Raw genomic sequence first — 18,759 nt, 5'->3', positions numbered from 1 at the left:
CCACCAAAGCCGCTCTCTCACTGCCCTCCACAGCCAGACGGGGAGAGAAAGTTTTTAGTAGAAGCAAAGAATTGGAGAATCCCATTCCTAAAGCCAGATAGAGCTGAACAAAGAAACACCATTTCTCCCAGTTTCAGCAAAAAGCTGCATTTTGGGCCCAACAGAAGTCAGTCCGATCCTCCAGTGTCCCCCAGCGCCCTCAGTGTCCCAGCACATTCCCATAGATGTCACTGGGTGTCCGCGGGCGCCCGTGGGGTCCCGGCAGCTCCGCGTAGGTCACTTGGGTATCCTGGGGTGGAGCGGTGCGGGTGGGCCCTGCAGGAGACCCTGGCTGTGGCATCTGTGTGACACCCCCCGTGGGTGACGTGTCTCTGTGTGTGTCCCACCCCGGACTCACCCTGCGTCCGCTTTGTCATTGTGACGTGGGTGTACAGCACCTCCCCCTCCTCCGGGGGTTCCGGGGGCTCCTGGGGAGCCCTGCAGGGATGGGGGGATGTGTGAGAGGGGATGGAAGGTCTTGGGGACTGGGTAAAAGGGGGGGTCATGGCTGGAGCCCCCCACTCACCTTTCCTGGTGCTTCCTGGAGGCTGCAAAGGAAAAGGGTGGGGGTGACTGTGGGGTCTCCAAGGCCCTGACCACCCTCGGGAATGCTCAACTCCCACAGGGCTCTCACCTTCCCCCAGGAACCCCCAGCATTCCTGGAGACCCCCAGAACCCCCTGAACCACACCAGAGCCCCATGTCCTGATGCCCACAGAGCCCCAAGGCTGGCAGGGATGGGCACCCTCCAAACTGCCCCAGGATTCCTGAAAGAACCCCCAGCATCCCTGCACCACCCTCCAACACCACCCCTAATCCTCGAGGACCTCGAGCAAAGGTCACTGGGGGCTCAGCACTGCCCAAATAAGGGGCTGTGGGTGCTGCCCCATCACCCCCACATTCTCGGTGGCCTCCCAGCTCCCCAAGGCCCCCATCGGCCCCACTGTCACCCACCCAGGCGGTGCCACCGGTGACAGCCAACAATGACACCCACAAGCAGGAGCAGGAACAGGAGGGACCCAGCAACTGCTGCGGCCACTGCTGGGGACAGAGGGGGACACATCAGGGTCACCTGTCACTCTGGGGATGCTGCAATCTCATTGACTCCCGATGACCCCACCTGTGTCCCAGTGTCCCCGCGGTGTCACCATCAGTTCCAGCTCAGGGCTGAGCGCCCGGAACACGCGGTGCCCGTCCTGTCCCAGCTGGTTGGTGGCCACGCACTGGTAGGTGCCGGAATGTCCCACATGGACGTCCCCGAGCTCCAGGAGGGGACCCCGGGCCACCTCGCGGCCGTTGCGCAGCCAGGTGAAGGTGACAGGGGCTGAGCCCACCTGCACTGAGCAGCACAGGGTCACGGGGTCACCTGCGCGCACCGGCTGTGCCAGGGCACTGGGGCTGATGGTGGCATTGGCCACGGGCACTGTGGGGGGACACAGATGGGGCTGGCACCTGGCATGGGGGGATGGGAACGGCGGGATCAAAGTGGGATGGGCATGATGGGGTTTATCATGGATGGGGTCACCCCATTTCTGAGGGTCCTGCTCACCCAGGACTGTGACATTCAGGGGGGCACTCTCGGCCACGCTGTCCCCATTGCTGGCCCTGCACTGGTAGAGGCCGCTGTCATTGTCTCCAACATGGCGCAGCTCCAGGCGGGGGCCAGTGCCCAGAAGTGCCCACGAGTCCCCCCGGTGCCAGGAGAAGGACAGGACACCTGTCCCCGCGGCCACCGCGCAGCTCAGCACCAGGCGGTCCCCCAGTGCCACCTGTCCCCCGGGGGCCTGCGCCGACACGGACACCCCCGAGAGCGGGACCCCTGCGGGAGGGGGACACCAGGGGACAGTGAAGGACACGGGGAGGGTGGGGGAGGGACGAGGGGACCCCTCTGAGGAAGACGGGGCAGGGAGCCTGGGAACAGCTTGGAAAGGGTGGGAAGGGACCCCAAGGAAGGATGGGGGGTTTAGGGAGGGGACACCTGGAGAGGGATGGGGGGGACTCCAGGGCCGGGTGGGGACCCAGAAGGGGATGGTGGGACCTAAGGAAGGAAGTGGGAAGGGATGGGAGGACACTGGGCAGGGGTCAGGAAGAGCTGGGTGTTCCCAGGCAGGACTGGGGGACCCGTGGCGGCTGTCGGGACTCCCCGCACTCATCCCCGCACTCACTGCGCACCGTGACGCAGAGCCGGGCGCTGCTCTTCCGCACGGCCCCCCGCTCGGAGCGCACCTGGCAGCTGTAATTCCCCGAGTGGGAGACCCCCACGGCGGGCAGCAGGAGCTGCGGGGACCCCTGCGGGCCCCCCACCAACCGCCCGTCCCGGTAGAAGAGGTGCAGGAGGGGGGCTCGGGGCCGCAGGGGGCTGGGGGGGCTGAGGCAGCTGAGATTCAAGGGGGACCCCTCAGTGGGCTCGGGGGGACCCTCCAGCACCGGCACCGGGAAGAGCTCTGGGAAGGAGATGGAGCAGGGGGAGCGTGACCCCGAGATTGCTGTGAAGGGTCTGTGAGGGTGCTGAGGTGTGGGGGTGTCGGGGTGTCAGGGTGGCGGCTGTGGGGTGCTCACCGTGCACTGTCACTGTCACCGGCGCTGACTCCTTCCACCGTGACAGCACAGAGTCCACCCAGCCCCTGCAGCGGTAGCGGCCACTGTCCTGCAGCCGCAGAGGGGACAGGGACAGCTCGGTCCCATCACGGAACCTCTGCAGTTGTTTCTCCTCCCGGTAGAAGGACACCGAGGCCACCGGTTTGTTCTGCCAGCCCCGGCAGCGCAGTGTCACCGTGTCTCCCTCCAGCAGCGCCCGTGCCGGCACCTGCAGAACCAGCCAGTCTGGGAGACAGGGGGGTCCCGTCACACCGTGGGGCTCCTTGGGGTCCCGATGGCACCGGGACGCCCCGTTTGGGTCACACCAGGGGTCCTCAATGCCAACACAAGGGTCTGCTTGCACTGGGATACTCTGGGATGTCCCAGTGTGCAGGACACCGAGGGCCTCTTGTCACACGAAGGGGGGGTGACCCATGGAGCAGAGCCCACCGAGAGCCCTCGGGGATTCCGCGGGCCCAGGCTGTGGACACCCAACCCCCCTCACCATTTAAGACGCTCACGGGGGGGCTTATCCCGGTGCCGGGTCTGTAACATTTGTAGGTGCCACTGTCGGTGACACGGAATCGGTCGGGTCCCTTCTGCCGCCAGCGCTGCCCGTCCTTGTACCAGGTGGTGGCACCAGGGGTGCCCAAGCCCTGGCAGGTCAGTGTCACCCGGTCCCACAGCACCGGCGGCGTCCAGGGGGGCTCCACGAGGAGCTGGGTGGTCTGGGCACCTGCGAGTGACAGGGGACACCAGCCTGCCAGGGCCAGCGCGGGATGGGGACATCGGAGCGGGGACGTGGCATCCCCCCGAGGACTCACCAGCGAGGCCGAGGGTCTGGGCTGGAAGGGAGAAGGGACAGGGCTGGGTGGGGGTGGCACCACAGGGACAGCGGCACCCGGGGCACGGAGTGTGGGGCTGTCCCCAAACTGTCCCCACGGGGTCACCGGTTTAGCACGGAGGTCTTGAGGACAGGGACACCTCTGTCACCCGGGGCTGAGGCAGGACATGGGGACACTGTGGACACCCCATGCTTGGACAAGTCCCCTCCACCCACCCCACTGCACCTGTCCCCACGGCCACATCCCCATGGCCCTCTGCCCATGATCCCATCCCAATGGCACCTGGCCCCGTGGCCCATCCTGATGGTGCTTGGCCCTTGTCCCTGTCCCAGCATCCCTGTCCCCCTGGCCCTGTCCCCACAGCTGCCCCAGCCCCAAGGTTCCTTTTGCTACATCCCACTCCCTCTATCCCTGTCCCCCTGGCCCTGTCCCCACAGCCACCCCACGACTCCGGTCACATTTAAGGGGTCCATGCCCATGCTCGGGCTCTGCTGCCCTTGGGGACCTCAGGGGACCAGGCAGCCCTCCTGTGCCCCCTCCCCACCACTCTCTGCCTCACCAGGGCCCATCCCCGGGGCGTCAGGCCCGTGCCCGGGGCACTCACCCCACAGGAGCAGCACCACCTTCCTGGCCATCCCGGTGTCCCCAGCCACCTGGGCTGGCTGTCACACGCTGCTGCGGCCACCTGTCCCCTGGGTTGTGTCTCTTGGGACCAAATGGAAGGAAGCGATGTCACGTTTCATCCCCACGTGTTGGTGGCTCTTCGTGGGGGCAGGGTGTTGCAGGGTGGGGGAAGGGTGTAGACAGAGTAGGGGACAGGCTGGGGACATGGTGGGACATGGTGTTCCCAGGATTGGGGGGCTCAGGGAATGTGGAGATCTCAGGATGGGTGTCCCAGGGGAATGGGGAGAGAGGGGAAGTGACAGGGAGTGTCTGTCTGGGGAATAGGGGTCCCTATGTGTCGGGGGGTCCCCAGGATGGGTGTACTGAGGGAATGGGGGCAAAGGGGGTGGGGGGAAGGGGATGGAGATGCTGGGCAACAGGAGACCCAGGATCGGGTTCTGAGAAAAGGGGGACACAGGGAATGGGGCTGCCACGGTCGGGTTCCCAGGGGAATGGGGGTCCCAGGGATGGGCAGTTCCTGGGGGGGCTCGTGGGTCGCAGCTCCTTCACCGGGTGCCTCAGATTTTGGGGTGACTCAGGGCCCAGCACGGACCCCCCGGGGCGCTCATTACCTGGGGCGGCATCACAGGGGGGTCCTGGGTAGCTCTGGTTCTGTGTCCCCCCCACCCTTTGGCTTTTTCCTCTTTATTTCTCTTTTGTCCTTCATTTCCTCACGTTTGTGCCACGCTGCCTCACCCCCCAGTGTGCGGCTCAGTGATCCTGGGGAGCTCCTGAGCAGGGAATGGGTTGGGGGGACCCTGTGCAGGAGGAAAGAGGGGTGCGGGGTCACAGAGAGGGGTAAGGGGCAGTGGGGGATGGGGGTGTCCGGCTGAAAGTCCGGTGACTTTCACTTTCTCTCTCGGGCAGCAGAAGGAAGAGGCCGTTTGTGCTGAGAGTCAGACGGGGGGGGTGGGTTCTGACCTGGGGGGGCACATCCAGAGGGGTCCTGGTCTGGGGGGGGTTCCCTGTTGTGGGGGTGACACATCCTGGGGGGATCCTGTCCCAGGGCTGCCCCATCCCGGCCAGGGGGGTCCTGTCCTGGGGGATGGCGGTGCTGGGGGAGTCTCTGGACACATTCCTGGCGGGGGGGGTCCCTGTCCCAGTGGTGGCACATCCTGGGGACCCCTGGCCTGGAAGGGCCCTGCCGGCTCCCACTGTCCCTGCTTGGCACTGTGACCTCTGCAGGGCACAAATTTGGGGCTGCCCTGTCCCTTCTATGTCCCTTCCCCTTGACGCTCCCCTCCACTCTGGGAGCCCCCAGTCCCCCTTTGGGATCCCCCAAGGTGCAGCCCCTCTTCCCCATCCTGCAGCCCCCTATCACCCTCCTGTGGGTGAGAAGCCCCACGGGGTGCCAGTGGGGGTGACAGGGTGTGGGTGTCAGTCGGGGAGGGCACAGACCCCGCCACAACCTCCCACAGCCACCCCAAGCCCCCAGCCCTGGCAGGGTCTCAGCGCTGGCAACCAGGAAATGGATGAGACCCTGCAGATGAAATGCTCGGGACACTCCTGGCTGTGCCCCGCTCTGCCCACAACACCTGAGGACCAACCTGCCCCCTCTGCCTCAACACCCGCATGGAAAGATGGAGCTTTTTTCTTTCTGGAAATGGCTGATTTGGCCAAAAATTGATACCACACAACTGAGACACCGCAAATGTGGGTGGGCTGAAGCTGTTGTGGGGCTGCCCCCCCCCTCCTGATCCCACTGCCCCCTCGTGTGGTTTCCATCCTGGGGGCTTGGGACACTTTGGGTTTGTTGGTTTTGGGAGAAAACCTATTTCAGACTTCTCCATTCACACTCATTCCCTGCAGGATCTGAGCCAGCAAGAGCAGCTTGGGAATGGAGCCCCAGGCAGGAAGCAGCTCCCAAACTCCTCCGTGCAGCCAGTGGCCATCCAAGTGTGGGTTCAGGCCACACCACAGCCCCACTGCGCAGGGATGGGCATTGGTCAGCCCTGCTCTGGCCAGCCCCAGGGGCAGCCAGGACCTCAGGGTCCCCCCTGCCCCCTGGGCTTTGACTCTCGCAGCTTTAGAGCTGCTGCAAGGTGAGAATTGTGTGGGGGAAAAGGCGTGGCTGTGGTTTGCTCAGGGCTGCGAGAAGCACAAAAGCCAAGGGGAGCCCAAGCAGTGGCTCTGCGAGGGCCTTTGATGGTTTGCAGAGCAGGGCTGGCTGGAAAGCGCCCCTGCAGGGGCAGCTGCGAGGGAAGCAGCCCGGAAATGCAGCAATGGATCATTTTGTCCCTCTGCACCAAGGCACTGAGGGAGCCCCAAAACTCAGGCAAATCCCACAAGGATCTGCTCAGCACCCTGAGAGGGACCCTCCTCCTTCCCGAGCTGAGCAGGCTGAGCTGAACAAACCAACCCCATTTCTCCCGCTTTAATCCAAACGCTGCCTTTTGGGTCCAAGAAGAGGCAAAAGGGTCCTGTGCCCCACCCCCGGCACTGGGAGGGGGAATGGGGAGGCCCTGGGGTGCTGTGAAGGGCAGTGAGGGACCCCTGGGGGGACTCGATGCCTCCCAGTGATCCCCAATTTCCCCCCAGGGTCACATCACACTCTCGTAGGTGGCACCGGGGTCCTGCTGTCCCTCGTAGGGTCCCGGCAGCTGCGCGTTGGTCACTTGTGGATGCCGAGGGGGGGCAGGGCTGGGGGACACCCGTGGGGGCGCTGACAGAGACAGCGGTTGTGGGGACCTGGGAGGGGGTGACACCCGTGGGGGACGTGTCCCTGTCCCCAGCCCCGTACTCACCCCCCGCCCGCTCGCTGCCCACGCCGTGGAGCTCCAGCAGCTCCCCCTCCTCCGGGGGGGCCCTGCGGGGATAAGGAGTTGCCTTGAGGGGGTGTCTGGGGAAGGGGGAAAGGGGAGTCACGGCCGGAGTCCCCCCACTCGCCTGTCCTGGGGCTTCCTGGCAGCTGCAAGGAAAAGGGGAGGGGGTGACCTTGGGGACACTGAGACCCCTGGACCTTCCTGGAATCACGGCAGCTCCGACCACCCATGGGACCCCCAAATCCCCACTGGAGCCCCAATTCCCACCGCACCCCTGATTCCCCCCTGGACACTCCAAGCACTCCTGATCCCTCATAACTTCTGCACCACTGCAGTGCCCCTGAGCCCCCCGGTGTCCCCGACCCCCTGAGCCCCCACAAGCCCAAGCCTAACAGGAATGGACACCCCTAAACTCCCCCAGGACCCCACAATGTACCCTCAACATCCCTGCACAGCCCTCCATCAACTCCCCAAACCCTCCAGGAGCCCCCACTACCAGCCCAAGGTTCCTCAAAGGCCACCCAGGGCTGCCCCTGGAGCCCAACCAAGACCCTCCAGAATCCTCCTAAAGCCCCCAGGACTCCCAGCCGAGGTCACTGTGGGCTCCGTTTCCTCCAGCTCAGGGGCTGTGGCTGCTGCCCCATCGCCCCCCCACTCTGGGGGCTTCCCCTCACTCCAGCAGCCCCGTTGGCCCCATTGTCACCCACCCAGGCACTGCCACCAGTGACAGCCCCCGATGACACCCAGGAGCAGGGCCAGGAACAGGAGGCTCCTGCCGATGTTCACAGCCACGGCTGGGGACAGAGGGGGACACATCAGGGTCAGCTGCCATGCCGGGGCTTCTGCACCCTCCAGTAACCCCGAGTGACCCCACCTGTGTCCCAGTGTGCCCGCGGTGTCACCGTCAGTGCCAGCTCGGGGCTGAGCACCCGGAACACGCGGTGCCCGTCCTGTCCCAGCTGGTTGGTGGCCACGCACTGGTAGGTGCCGGAATGTCCCACATGGACGTCCCCGAGCTCCAGGAGGGGACCCTGGGCCACCTCGCGGCCGTTGCGCAGCCAGGTGAAGGTGACAGGGGCTGAGCCCACCTGCACCGAGCAGCGCAGGGTCACGAGGTCACCTGCGCTCACCGGGTGTGCCAGGGCACCGGGGCTGATGGTGGCATTGGCCACGGGCACTGCGGGGACACAGACGGGGCTGGCACCTGGCCAGGGGGGATGGGGATGTCATGGGTGGGGTCACTCCATTCCTGAGGGTCCTGCTCACCCAGGACGGTGACATTCAGGGGAACACTCTCAGCCACGCTGTCCCCGTTGCTGGCCCGGCACTGGTAGTGGCCGCTGTCATTGTCCCCAATGTGCCGCAGCTCCAGGCGGGGGCCAGTGCCCAGAAGTGCCCACGAGTCTCCCCGGTGCCAGGAGAAGGACAGGGGACCTGCCCCCGCGGCCACCGTGCAGTTCAGCACCAGGCGGTCCCCCAGTGCCACCTGTGCCCCGGGGGGCTGCGCCGACACGGACACCCCCGAGAGCAGGACCCCTGCGGGAGAGGCAGAAAGGGAATGGGACACCCGGGAGGGATTGGAGACACCAGGGACCAGTGAAGGACTCAGGGCAGGGGAGGAACAGGGAGGGGTGGGGGGATCCCAGTGGGGAAGAAGGGGGACAAGATATGGGGGGGGAGGCTTGTAAGGGCTGGAAGCGACCCCAGGGAGAGATGGGTGATTAAGGGAGGGGAGACCTGGAGAGGATTGCAGAGAACCACAGGGAAGATTTTTGTGACCCAGACATGGATGGGATCTGGGGACCATGGAGGGACCTAAATGAGGGAGAGGTGTTCTTAGGGAGGGGTGAGGGGACACAGTGAGGGATGCAGGGATCAGGGAATGTGAAGGGAGGGTCCAGGAAAGGACCTGGGAAGGCAGAGAGGCACGCAGAGGGTTGAGCAGGACTGGGGGACCCGTGGCGGCTGTCGGGGCTCCCCGCGCCCATCCCCGCACTCACTGCGCACCGTGACGCGGAGCCAGGCGCTGCTCTTCCGCACGGCCCCCGCTCGGAGCGCACCTGGCAGCTGTAATTCCCCGAGTGGGAGACCCCCACGGCGGGCAGCAGGAGCTGCGGGGACCCCTGCGGGCCCCCCACCAACCGCCCGTCCCGGTAGAAGAGGTGCAGGAGGGGGGCTCGGGGCCGCAGGGGGCTGGGGGTGCTGAGGCAGCTGAGATTCAGGGGGGACCACTCAGTGGGCTCGGGGAGACCCTCCAGCACCGGCACCGGGAACAGCTCTGGGAAGGAGACGGGGTGGGGGCGGTGACCCCGAGTCCCTGGGAAGTGGTTTGGGGCTGTCGGGATATTGGAGTTCCCACTGTGGGGTGCTCACCGTGCACTGTCACTGTCACGGGCACTGACCGTGACAGCCCGAAGCTCTCCAAGCCCTCGCAGCTGTAGCGGCCGCTGTGGTGCAGCTGCAGGGGCAACAGGGACAGCTCTGCCCCCTTGAGTGTCCTCCCCAGATCCTTCTCGTCCTGGTAAAATCGCACCCTAGTGACTGACGTATCCTTCCTGTTCCGGCAGCGCAGAGTCACCTTGTCCCCCTCCAGCAGCGCCTGTGCTGGCACCTGCAGCACCAGTCGGTCTGTGGGACAGGGGGGTCCCATCGCACTGAGGGGCTCGAGACAGGTCTGAGGTGGGTCCCCATGGCACCGAGGACCTCAGGGGGGGCGTCTCCATTGCCCGGGATGATCCCAGGAACACCAGGGGTAACCCCATGGCACTGTTGTCGCCATGAGGATCCCATTAAACAGGGATGCACTGGGGTGCACTGGGATGCTCTGGGACGTCCCTGTATGCAGGGGACAGACTTTCGACACCCGAGGAGGTGAGGCCACCCACGGAGTGGAGCCCACCCAGACCCACTGGGGACCAGCCTGATCATTTAAGATTCCCCCTCACCATTGGAGATGCTCACGGGGGGGCTCAGCCCAGTGCCGGGTCTGTCACACTGGTAGGTGCCACTCTCGGTGACAATGAATCGGTCGGGTCCCTGCAGCCGCCAGCACTGCCCGTCCTTGTACCAGGTGGTGGCAGCGGCAGTGCCCGAGCCCTGGCAGGTCAGTGTCACCCGGTCCCACAGCACCGGCTTCGTCCACGGGGGCTCCACGAGGAGCTGGGTGGTCTGGGCGCCTGTGGGTGACAGGGGACACCAGCCTGCCAGGGCCAGCACAGGATGGGGACAGCAGGGCGGGGACGTGGCATCCCCCCGAGGACTCACCAGCGAGGCCAAGGGTCTGGGCTGGAAGGGAGAAGGGACAGGGCTGGGTGGGGATGGCACCGCAGGGACAGCGGCACCCGGGGCACAGAGTGTGGGGCTGTCCCTATACTGTCCCCATGGGGTCACCGGTTTAGCACAGAGGTCTTGAGGACAGGGACACCTCTGTCACCCTGGGCTGAGGCAGGACATGGGGACACTGTGGACACCCCATGCTTGGACAAGTCCCCTCCACCCACCCCACAGCACCTGTCCCCACGGCCACATCCCCACGGCCCTCTGCCCATGATCCCATCCCAATGGCACCTGGCCCCGTGGCCCATCCTGATGGTGCTTGGCCCTTGTCCCTGTCCCTGCATCCCTGTCCCCCTGGCCCTGTCCTCACACCTGGCCCAGCCCCAAGGTTCCTTTTGCTACATCCCACTCCCTCCATTCACGTCCCCCTGTTCCTGTCCCCATGGCCACCCGACGATCCCGGTCACCTCATGCTCGGGCTCTGCGGGCCTTGGGGACCTCAGAACACCCCACAGCCCCCCTGTGCCTCCTCCCCACCACTCTCTGCCTCACCAGGGCCCATCCCCGGGGCGTCAGGCCCGTGCCCAGGGCACTCACCCCACAGGAGCAGCGCCAACTTCCCGGCCATCCCGGTGTCCCCGGCCACCCGGGCTGGCTGTCACACGCTGCCGGAGCCACCTGTCCCCTGGGTGGCGGGCAGGAAGCGATGTCACGTCTCGTCCCCACGTGTTGGTGGCTCTTCGTGGGGGCAGGGTGGTGGCAGGGTGGGGGCAGGGTGGAGACACAGCAGGGGACAGGCTGGGGACATGGTGGGACATGGTGTTCCCAGGAGTGGGGGGCTCAGGGCATGTGGGCATCTCCGGATGGGTGTCCCAGGGGAATGGGGAGAGTGGGGAAGTGACAGGGAGTGGCTGTCTGGGGAATGGGGGTCCCCATGTGTCAGGGGGTCCTCAGGATGGGGGTCCTGAGGGAATGGGGGGCAAAGTGGGTGGGGGGAAGGGGATGGAGATGCTGGGCAACAGGAGACCCAGGATGGGGCTTCAAGAAAAGGGGGACACAGGAAATGGGGCTGCCACGGTGGGATTCCCAGGGGAATGGGGGCCACAGGGATGGGCAGTGGCTGGGGGGGCTCGTGGGTTGCAGCTCCTTCACCGGGTGCCTCAGATTTTGGGGTGACTCAGGGCCCAGCACGGACCCCCCGGGGCGCTCATTACCTGGGGCGGCATCACAGGGGGGTCCTGGGTAGCTCTGGTTCTGTGTCCCTCCCACCCTTTGGCACTTTTTCCTCTTTATTTCTCTTTTGTCCTTCATTTCCTCACATTTGTGCCACGCTGCCTCACCCCCCAGTGTGCGGCTCAGTGATCCTGGGGAGCTCCTGAGCAGGGAACGGGTTGGGGGACCCTGTGCAGGGGGAATAGGGGGTGCGGGGACGCAGAGAGGGGTGGGGGGGCAGTGGGGGATGGGGGTGTCGGGCTGTGCCCCCCAACACTTTCACTTTCTCTCTCGGGCAGCAGAAGGAAGAGGCCGTTTGTGCTGAGAGTCAGACGGGGGGCGGGTTCTGACCTGGGGGGGCACATCCAGAGGGGTCCTGTCCTGGGTTGTGTCCCTGTTCTGGGGGTGACACATCCTGGGGGGATCCTGTCCCAGGGCTGCCCCATCCCGGCCAGGGGGGTCCTGTCCTGGGGGATGGCGGTGCTGGGGGAGTCTCTGGACACATTCCTGGGGGTAGGGGGTCCCTGTCCCAGTGGTGGCACATCCTGGGGACCCCTGGCCTGGAAGGGCCCTGCCGGCTCCCACTGTCCCTTCTTGGGCACTGTGACCTCTGCAGGGCACAAATTTGGGGCTGCCCTGTCCCTTCTATGTCCCTTCCCCTTGACGCTCCCCTCCACTCTGGGAGCCCCCAATCCCCCTTTGGGATCCCCCAAGGTGCAGCCCCTCTTCCCCATCCTGCAGCCCCCTATCACCCTTCTGTGAGTGAGAAGCCCCACGGGGTGCCAGTGGGGGTGACAGGGGCTGGGTGTCAGTCGCGGAGGGCACAGACCCCACCACAACCTCCCACAGCCACCCCAAGCCCCCAGCCCTGGCAGGGTCTCAGCGCTGGCAACCAGGAAATGGATGAGACCCTGCAGATGAAACGCTCGGGACACTCCTGGCTGTGCCCCGCTCTGCCCACAACACCTGAGCACCAACCTGCCCCCTCTGCCTCAACACCTGCATGGAAAAATGGAGCTTTTTTCCTTCTGCAAATGGCTGATTTGGCCAAAAATTGATACCACACCACTGAGATACCACATTGATACCACACCACCCCGTAAACGTGGGGGGGGGGGGGCTGAAGCTGTTGTGGGGCTGCCCCCCCTCTCCTGATCCCACTGCCCCCCCCACGTGGTTTCCGTCTCTGGGGGGTTGGGATACTTTGGGTTTATTGGTTTTGGGAGAAAACCTATTTCAGACTTCTCCATTCTCACTCATCCCCTGCAGGATCTGAGGCGGCAAGAGCAGCTTGGGAATGGAGCCCCAGGCAGGAAGCAGCTCCCAAACTCCTCCGTGCAGCCAGTGGCCATCCAAGTGTGGGGCCAGGCCACGCCACAGCCCCACTGTGCAGGGATGGGCATTGGCCAGCCCTGCTCTGGCCAGCCCCAGGGGCAGCCAGGACCTGAGGGTCCCCCCCACCCCCTGGGCTTTGACTCTCGCAGCTTTAGAGCTGCTGCAAGGTGAGAATTGTGTGGGGGAAAAGGCGTGGCTGTGGTTTGCTCAGGCCTGCGAGAAGCACAAAAGCCAAGGGGAGCCCAAGCAGTGGCTCTGCGAGCGAGGGCCTTTGATGGTTTGCAGAGCAGGGCTGGCTGGAAAGCGCCCCTGCAGGGGCAGCTGCGAGGGAAGCAGCCCGGAAATGCAGCAATGGATCATTTTGTCCCTCTGCCCAAGGCACTGAGGGAGCCCCAAAACTCAGGCAAATCCCACAAGGATCTGCTCAACACCCTGAGCGGGACCCTCCTCCTTCCTGCCTTGCCGTGGGCTGACGCTGCCCGGATGCCCCGCACCCACCAAAGCCGCTCTCTCACTGCCCTCCGCAGCCGGACGGGGAGAGAAAATGGAGGGAAGGGTTCCTGGGCTGACATAAGGACCAGGAGAGATTGCTCATCAAATCCAGTCACGAGCAAACCAGGCTTGGAATAAAAGATATTAATTGAATTTATTGCTGACAAAATCCGAGCAGGCTAAGGAGAAGTAAAACAAACCCTTCAAAACACGTTCCCACCACCCCTCCCTCCTTCCGGGGCTCTCCCTCCTCCTTCCAGTGGCGCAGGGAGACGGGACTGGGGGGTCCGGGGCAGTTCAGCACTGGTTGTTTCTGCTGCTGTTCCAGCATGGGGGGCTCACAGTCCTCTTCAGGCATCCCCTGCTCCACCGGGGGCTCCTCCAGGGTGGTCTCTGCTCCCCGGGGACCCCCACGAGCTGCAGGGGAATCTCCGGAGCCTCCCGTGCCCCTCTTTCCTCCCTGCGCTCGCTGCCTGCGAGGCTGTGTCTCTCGCAGCCTCTGGCTGCTCTTGGCTGCCGCAATTCCATCTCTGCCATCCCTTGGATTTCACCTTCCCAACTCTGGGAGCTTCCGCACCACCCTCTCATCCCCTGTCCCGCCAGTGTCAGGAGCTGTTGGCAGTGGCAACAGCCGGTTCCCACACATCGCGACAGTGGCTTCGGGCACGCTGTCACAGTCGGTTCCATCGCATTGTGACAGTCGGCTCCAGGACATTGTCACACCTCCGACACCCCGTGACGGCGCCGGCACTCGCAGCGCGATGGCAGCCGCGACTGCCGGCACAGGATCCCGGACCCTCCGTGCCGGGGGCCCCACCCGGGGATCCCTCCTCGCCCGCCGTCCCCGGCTTTCCCCGCCGGGATTCCAGTCCGTCCGTCCCAAGGTCTTCCCCCGGGACTTCCCAGCCAGGATCCCGGTCTCCTCCTGACCCCCAGCCCCTCCAGCCGTGTCCCCTGACAGCCCCGCAGCCGATCCAGTCAGAGGGTCCAGAGCTCCTCCCGGGATCAGTCGGTGTCTGGGAAGCACCGAGTGTGGGGGGGTTCAGGTTCCTCACATCATCCTTTCCCGCAGGGCACCGACTCCAGCAGCCCCATCGTGATCCTTCGGGATGTGTCAAAACATCCTGGAGCTCTGCCCTCCATCAGTTACAAACCGAAAACCACCAGAATCATCACCGGGGACCTGATCCGGAACCTCGTGTAAGGCCGTGCCTGAGCCCTGAGGGGTTTTGCGGGAATGGGTGTCACTGCACCATCCCAAAATCTCGGGGGAGCGGGACTGGCAGTGTGTCCTGCCCCCCTGCATCCCAGCCTGGTGCCACTTGCACCACACTTTCCCTTCCTGCCTCCCCCCACACCGGGACAGCCGGGTCCCCACAGATTCCCCAGCGCTTCCCGCATTGCTCTGGGCTGATTTGGTGGCCGAGTGGGCAGCTCAGGCAGCTCAGGGAACACAGGGAGCTGTTGGGGTCTCCGTGCCACTGACTGCTCTCCCTGTGCCCCCCAGCATTCCCCAGGAAAAGCCCCAACCGTGTCTCATCATTGGGAAAAAGGAATATGAGAAGATCAAGGAATCAGCTCGATCCCCAACAGAGGAGGAGCGTTGGGACAGGCTGAAGACCCTGAAAGCCAGACAGGACGCTGCTTTCGTAGGCATCTCCCCTCCTGCTCCCCCTTTTCCTGCTCCCCAGCTGACCTCGAGGGGTGGTGGCTTCACCAAGGAGATCCCCCCTCTTTCCCTCATGTTTTGGGGCACAGGGGAAGCTGCAGGGCTTGGGGCTCCACTGAGAGCTGGGCAGCATCCCAGGAATTGTCCCCAGTGCTCCCAGCCTTTCAAGGGCACAGGCTGTCTGCCCAGAGGTGTGGGAAGGGGTGCCCATGGCCATGCCAGGGTCCCAGGAGCTCGTTGTGTCCCCGCTCCGTGCCGGGAATGTGGCACCTGAAGTGTGGCCCCAGGAGCCCTCGGGAAGGTGCCTGGGACTGGGCAGTGCTCCCTGTGCCCGCAGGAAGCCCTGGAAAAGGCCCAGAGCGAGGAGCTGAGAAAGGCAGAACTGCAGAATGAGAGGGAGCGTCAGAAAGATGTGGAGGAGTGGCTGCAGCAGGAGGAGCAGAAGCGGCTGCAGTGGGCGACGAGGATGAGGCTGGAGCAGGAGGAAGAGATGCGGGAACTGACCTCGGTAGGGCCAGCGCTCCCCGCTGTCACCGGGCACTGCCTGAGCCTCCCCTGCTCCTCGCGCTCCCGGGCTCCTGTTCTGCTTCCCTTGCCCTCCCTGCTCCCTGTGTCCCAGGGCGGCGCAGAGCCACAGACACCTCTTGTCCCTACAGCTCTTCCTCAATTCCAAGTGCAACATGATCAGGGACAAGCAAATCCTGGAGAAGCGGATGATCCGCAAGGAACTGGCGGAGGAGGAGAAGCGCCTGGACAAGATGATGGAAATGGAGTGGGAGAAGGGTGTGGCGGTCCAGGAGGAGCTGGAGCGCCAGAGGAAACAGGAGATGATGAGGTGGGCAGAAGCTGCCTCTTCCCCATGAAGGCATTCGGCCCATTCCACCACACCAGCCCTGTCCATGCCAGCATTCCCACCATGGGGAGCAGGACGCAGCCAGAGGGAACCCTTCCGCTCTCGTGTTCCCAGAGCCAGGCAGGACCTTGTGAAGCAGATGGAGCAGAACGCAGAGAAGCGGGCGCTGAGAGATGAGGAGAAATACCAGGAGAGCCTGAGGCAGCTGGAGCGCCTAAAGGAGATGAAGAGGGAGGATCGGAAGGTGGGAGCAGGGAATGGGGTGCAGGGAGGTTTCCACCTGGCTGGAAAGGGATTGGCAGTGCTGGGTCAGCCACGCTCGGGGAGTGGGGACAGCAGCCAGCAGGATCAGAGCTCTGGTCCCTTGGGGACATTGTGGCATCCCCGGGAGGGGACCCAAAGCCTCCCTGCCCTGAGTGAGGAGGGGGAGGGAGCAGTGGCTTCCAACCCTGCATGGTGTTTCCAGGCTTGGGAGCAGAAACAGGAGCAACTAAAGCAAATCCATGCTGATATTAAACGTTCCAACGTGGAGAGCCAGCGGCTGAAGGATGAGCAGCGGGAGCGGGAGAGGCTGGAGGATGAGCGGGTGCTGGAGCAGCAGCGGCAGAAGGCTGTAAGAGCAGTGGGTGGGGGGCTCCTGGTGGGCTGGGCAGGGGCTGTGGGAGCTGCACTGAGGCTCTGTCCCACCCTGGGGCTCTGTCCCACCCCTTGGGAATCTGTCCCACCCCGGGGCTCTGTCCTGACCCTGGGGCTCTGTCCTCCATCCCGGGGCTCTGCCCCACATCCCAGGGCTCTGTCCCCCATCCCAGGGCTCTGTCCCCCATCCCGGGGCTCTGTCCCACACCCCGAAGCTCTGCCCCACTCTGGGGCTCTGTCCCCCCCAAGGAGCGCGAGGCCGCCTTGGAGGCGGAGCAGGAACAACTGCGCCTGGAGAAGGAGAAGGAGCTGGCCCGGCTCAGGGCCGCGCAGGAGCGGGCCCGGGACTGGCAGGCAGAGCGGGTGAGTGGCCCGGGCACAGGTGACACGCTCCCCTGCCACCGTCCTTGTCCCCAGCCCGGCAAAGGGGCAGCGCCCCTGCATGTCCAGAGGGGTCTGCAGGACCAGCCCCTGGAGCCAGGGCATGTCCTGGAGCGGTGCCAGCAGAGCCAAAGCCACGGCCAAGGGCTTCCATAGCTGCCCCCAGAGGGAAGCCCAGCACTGTCCCCTATGTGGGCAGGATGCTCTGATGGCCAAGAGGAACCAAGAAGCCGCAGACCGGGAATGGCGGCGGCAGGAGCTGGAGAATGCGCGGAAGAAGGTGGAGCTGGAGCAGCAGCTGAGGCGGGACCGGCTGGAGCAGGTGGCCCAGAAGGAGCAGTACCTGGCCATGCAGGTGGAGCAGGACCGCCAGGAGTTCCAGAGGGTGCTCAGGTGAGGCACACGGGGCCGAGGGATGGCTGAGGTGGTGGCCAGGGGGCTCCTAGTGCCATCTGGTGGCTCTGGGGACTCCAGTGCCCGCCCAGGTGCTGTGCCAGGTGTGGGGGTTGTGGCGGGGTCCCTGAGCCAGCCCGGCTCTCCCGCAGGGCCCATCAGGAGCAGCTGGAGCGGGAGAAGCTGCAGCGGGAACAGAGGGAGCTCCAGCAGCGCGCCCATGCCGAAGATCTGCGGCGGCAGATCCAGGAGCTCCGGCAGCAGCGGGAGCGGGAGCGGGCGGCCTTCATTGAGGAGGGCCGGCAGCAGGAGCAGGAGGTCCGGCAGCGCAACCGGCGCCTCGCCCAGCTCGGGCAGCAGAAGCTGCAGGAGTTCAGGTCAGGGGCTGCCCGTGCTGCTTCCCTGGGCTCCCCGAGTCCTTCCTGGTGTCCCAGCCTGGGCCACCTCCCAGCTCCCTCTGCATCCTCAGCAAACGGCACCTGCTGCGGGGCCACGGTCCCAGAGCCATCGGGAGCCTGATGGATTCTTTCCTCTGCAGAGCCACTGGAATGCCCGACAAGTACTGTGCCCAGGTGGAGCGCAAAGCCCAGAGACGAGCCAACGCAGCCCTCTCCTAGGCCCAGCCCCACAAGGAACCAGCTCCAATTCTCCACAGATTTGGGGTTCCATTTGCATTGACTAAATTATCCAATGAACAATGTTTTTGAGCAGGTGGTGTTTTCCATCCTTCCCTGACCTCAGGGCCATTGGGGAGCAGCTGCCCACGGGGCTGGAGGAGCCCTGAGGCTCCTTGTTGTGCCAATGCCGCCGTTACCACCCGGGGAAGTTCTGAGCTCACATAGGACACCCCCACCCACTGCGAGTGAGTCACTGCAGCCTCTGCCCCACTAGAGCCACCAGCACCCTTTGCCAGCCGTGGTCATAACTACAGCAAAGCAGAACAAATAGCACTGAGTGGGTTGGAAGCTTTTGTTACTTTGTTGTTGTGTGTTCTGTTCTGTTCTATTTATTTTCTAGCAAAGAGCTGTTATTCCTTTTCCTACAGTTTTGCCTGGAAGCCCCGCAATTTTCGAAGTTATAATAATTTGGAGGGAGGGGTCTTCTTTCCATTCCCGCCTTCCTTGGCAGACATTCGTCTTTTAAACCAAGACATTTATAGGTGCCTGATTTGGGGCTCGTGAGGAAAGGGTGAAAATAGAATAGCAGTTCTTGGGTAATCCATTTGTGTATTGGATACAACTTCATTAAGCACCTGTGTTAGTTTTGCACAGCCTGGTTTTTGATAGCAGGAGGGAGCCCAGAGGTGGCTTTTGTGAGAAGCTGCTGGAAGCTTCCACCATGTCCAACAGAGTCAATCCCTGATGACTCTGAAGACGGACACGCTGCTGGCCCAGTAACGCCTCTGTGATGACGTATTTAAGAAGGAAATCAAAACAGGGCACGTGCAGTTTTTCTCAACGGGGTGGCAAGGCACCTGGCCTGCCTGGCTGCCCCTAGCCATGCCACAAGTGTGGGCACAAAGGCAGGGGCAGCGAGGGTGACTTCTCCTTCCCGGCGCCCCGCATGAAGAAAGGCGTTAAATAGCAGCCGAGCCAGTGGCGAAAACACGGCGAGTGATTCCCCAGCG

At 64.3% G+C, this 18,759-nt stretch overlaps 2 protein-coding genes across 3 annotated transcripts; one reads left to right on the top strand and one right to left on the bottom strand.

Moving 5' to 3' along the window:
* Positions 1-131: 131 nt before the first annotated feature.
* Positions 132-10,850, bottom strand: LOC125318095 (Fc receptor-like protein 3). Of its 2 annotated transcripts, none has more exons than XM_048288518.1 (11): positions 10,759-10,850; positions 10,150-10,170; positions 9,831-10,061; positions 2,598-2,861; positions 2,204-2,482; positions 1,588-1,857; positions 1,159-1,461; positions 993-1,079; positions 566-587; positions 398-477; positions 132-315 (listed from the first exon to the last, which is right to left on the bottom strand). In XM_048288518.1, exons 1-11 carry the CDS (start codon positions 10,787-10,789, stop codon positions 200-202), a joined length of 1,704 nt encoding a protein of 567 aa, XP_048144475.1. In that variant the 5' UTR covers positions 10,790-10,850; the 3' UTR covers positions 132-199. The 2 variants fall into 2 exon arrangements, with proteins under 2 accessions (XP_048144475.1, XP_048144476.1); XM_048288519.1 differs by having other exon boundaries at positions 227-315; positions 1,033-1,079.
* Positions 10,851-11,847: 997 nt separating this feature from the next.
* LOC125318053 (cilia- and flagella-associated protein 45-like) lies at positions 11,848-18,085 on the top strand. The gene is made up of 14 exons (XM_048288410.1): positions 11,848-11,886; positions 12,643-12,760; positions 12,858-12,875; positions 13,804-14,117; positions 14,273-14,400; positions 14,708-14,849; positions 15,207-15,377; positions 15,526-15,704; positions 15,837-15,966; positions 16,189-16,335; positions 16,608-16,721; positions 16,939-17,132; positions 17,285-17,509; positions 17,671-18,085. The coding sequence occupies exons 1-14, from the start codon at positions 11,848-11,850 to the stop codon at positions 17,747-17,749; spliced, it is 1,998 nt and encodes a 665-aa protein (XP_048144367.1). The 3' UTR covers positions 17,750-18,085.
* Positions 18,086-18,759: the final 674 nt, after the last annotated feature.

The sequence above is a fragment of the Corvus hawaiiensis genome, chromosome 29, assembly GCF_020740725.1.
Source record: "Corvus hawaiiensis isolate bCorHaw1 chromosome 29, bCorHaw1.pri.cur, whole genome shotgun sequence".
Taxonomy (NCBI): Eukaryota; Metazoa; Chordata; class Aves; order Passeriformes; family Corvidae; genus Corvus; species Corvus hawaiiensis.
Note: the sequence above shows the minus strand (reverse complement) of the source record. Positions and strands in the feature narration are given on the sequence as shown.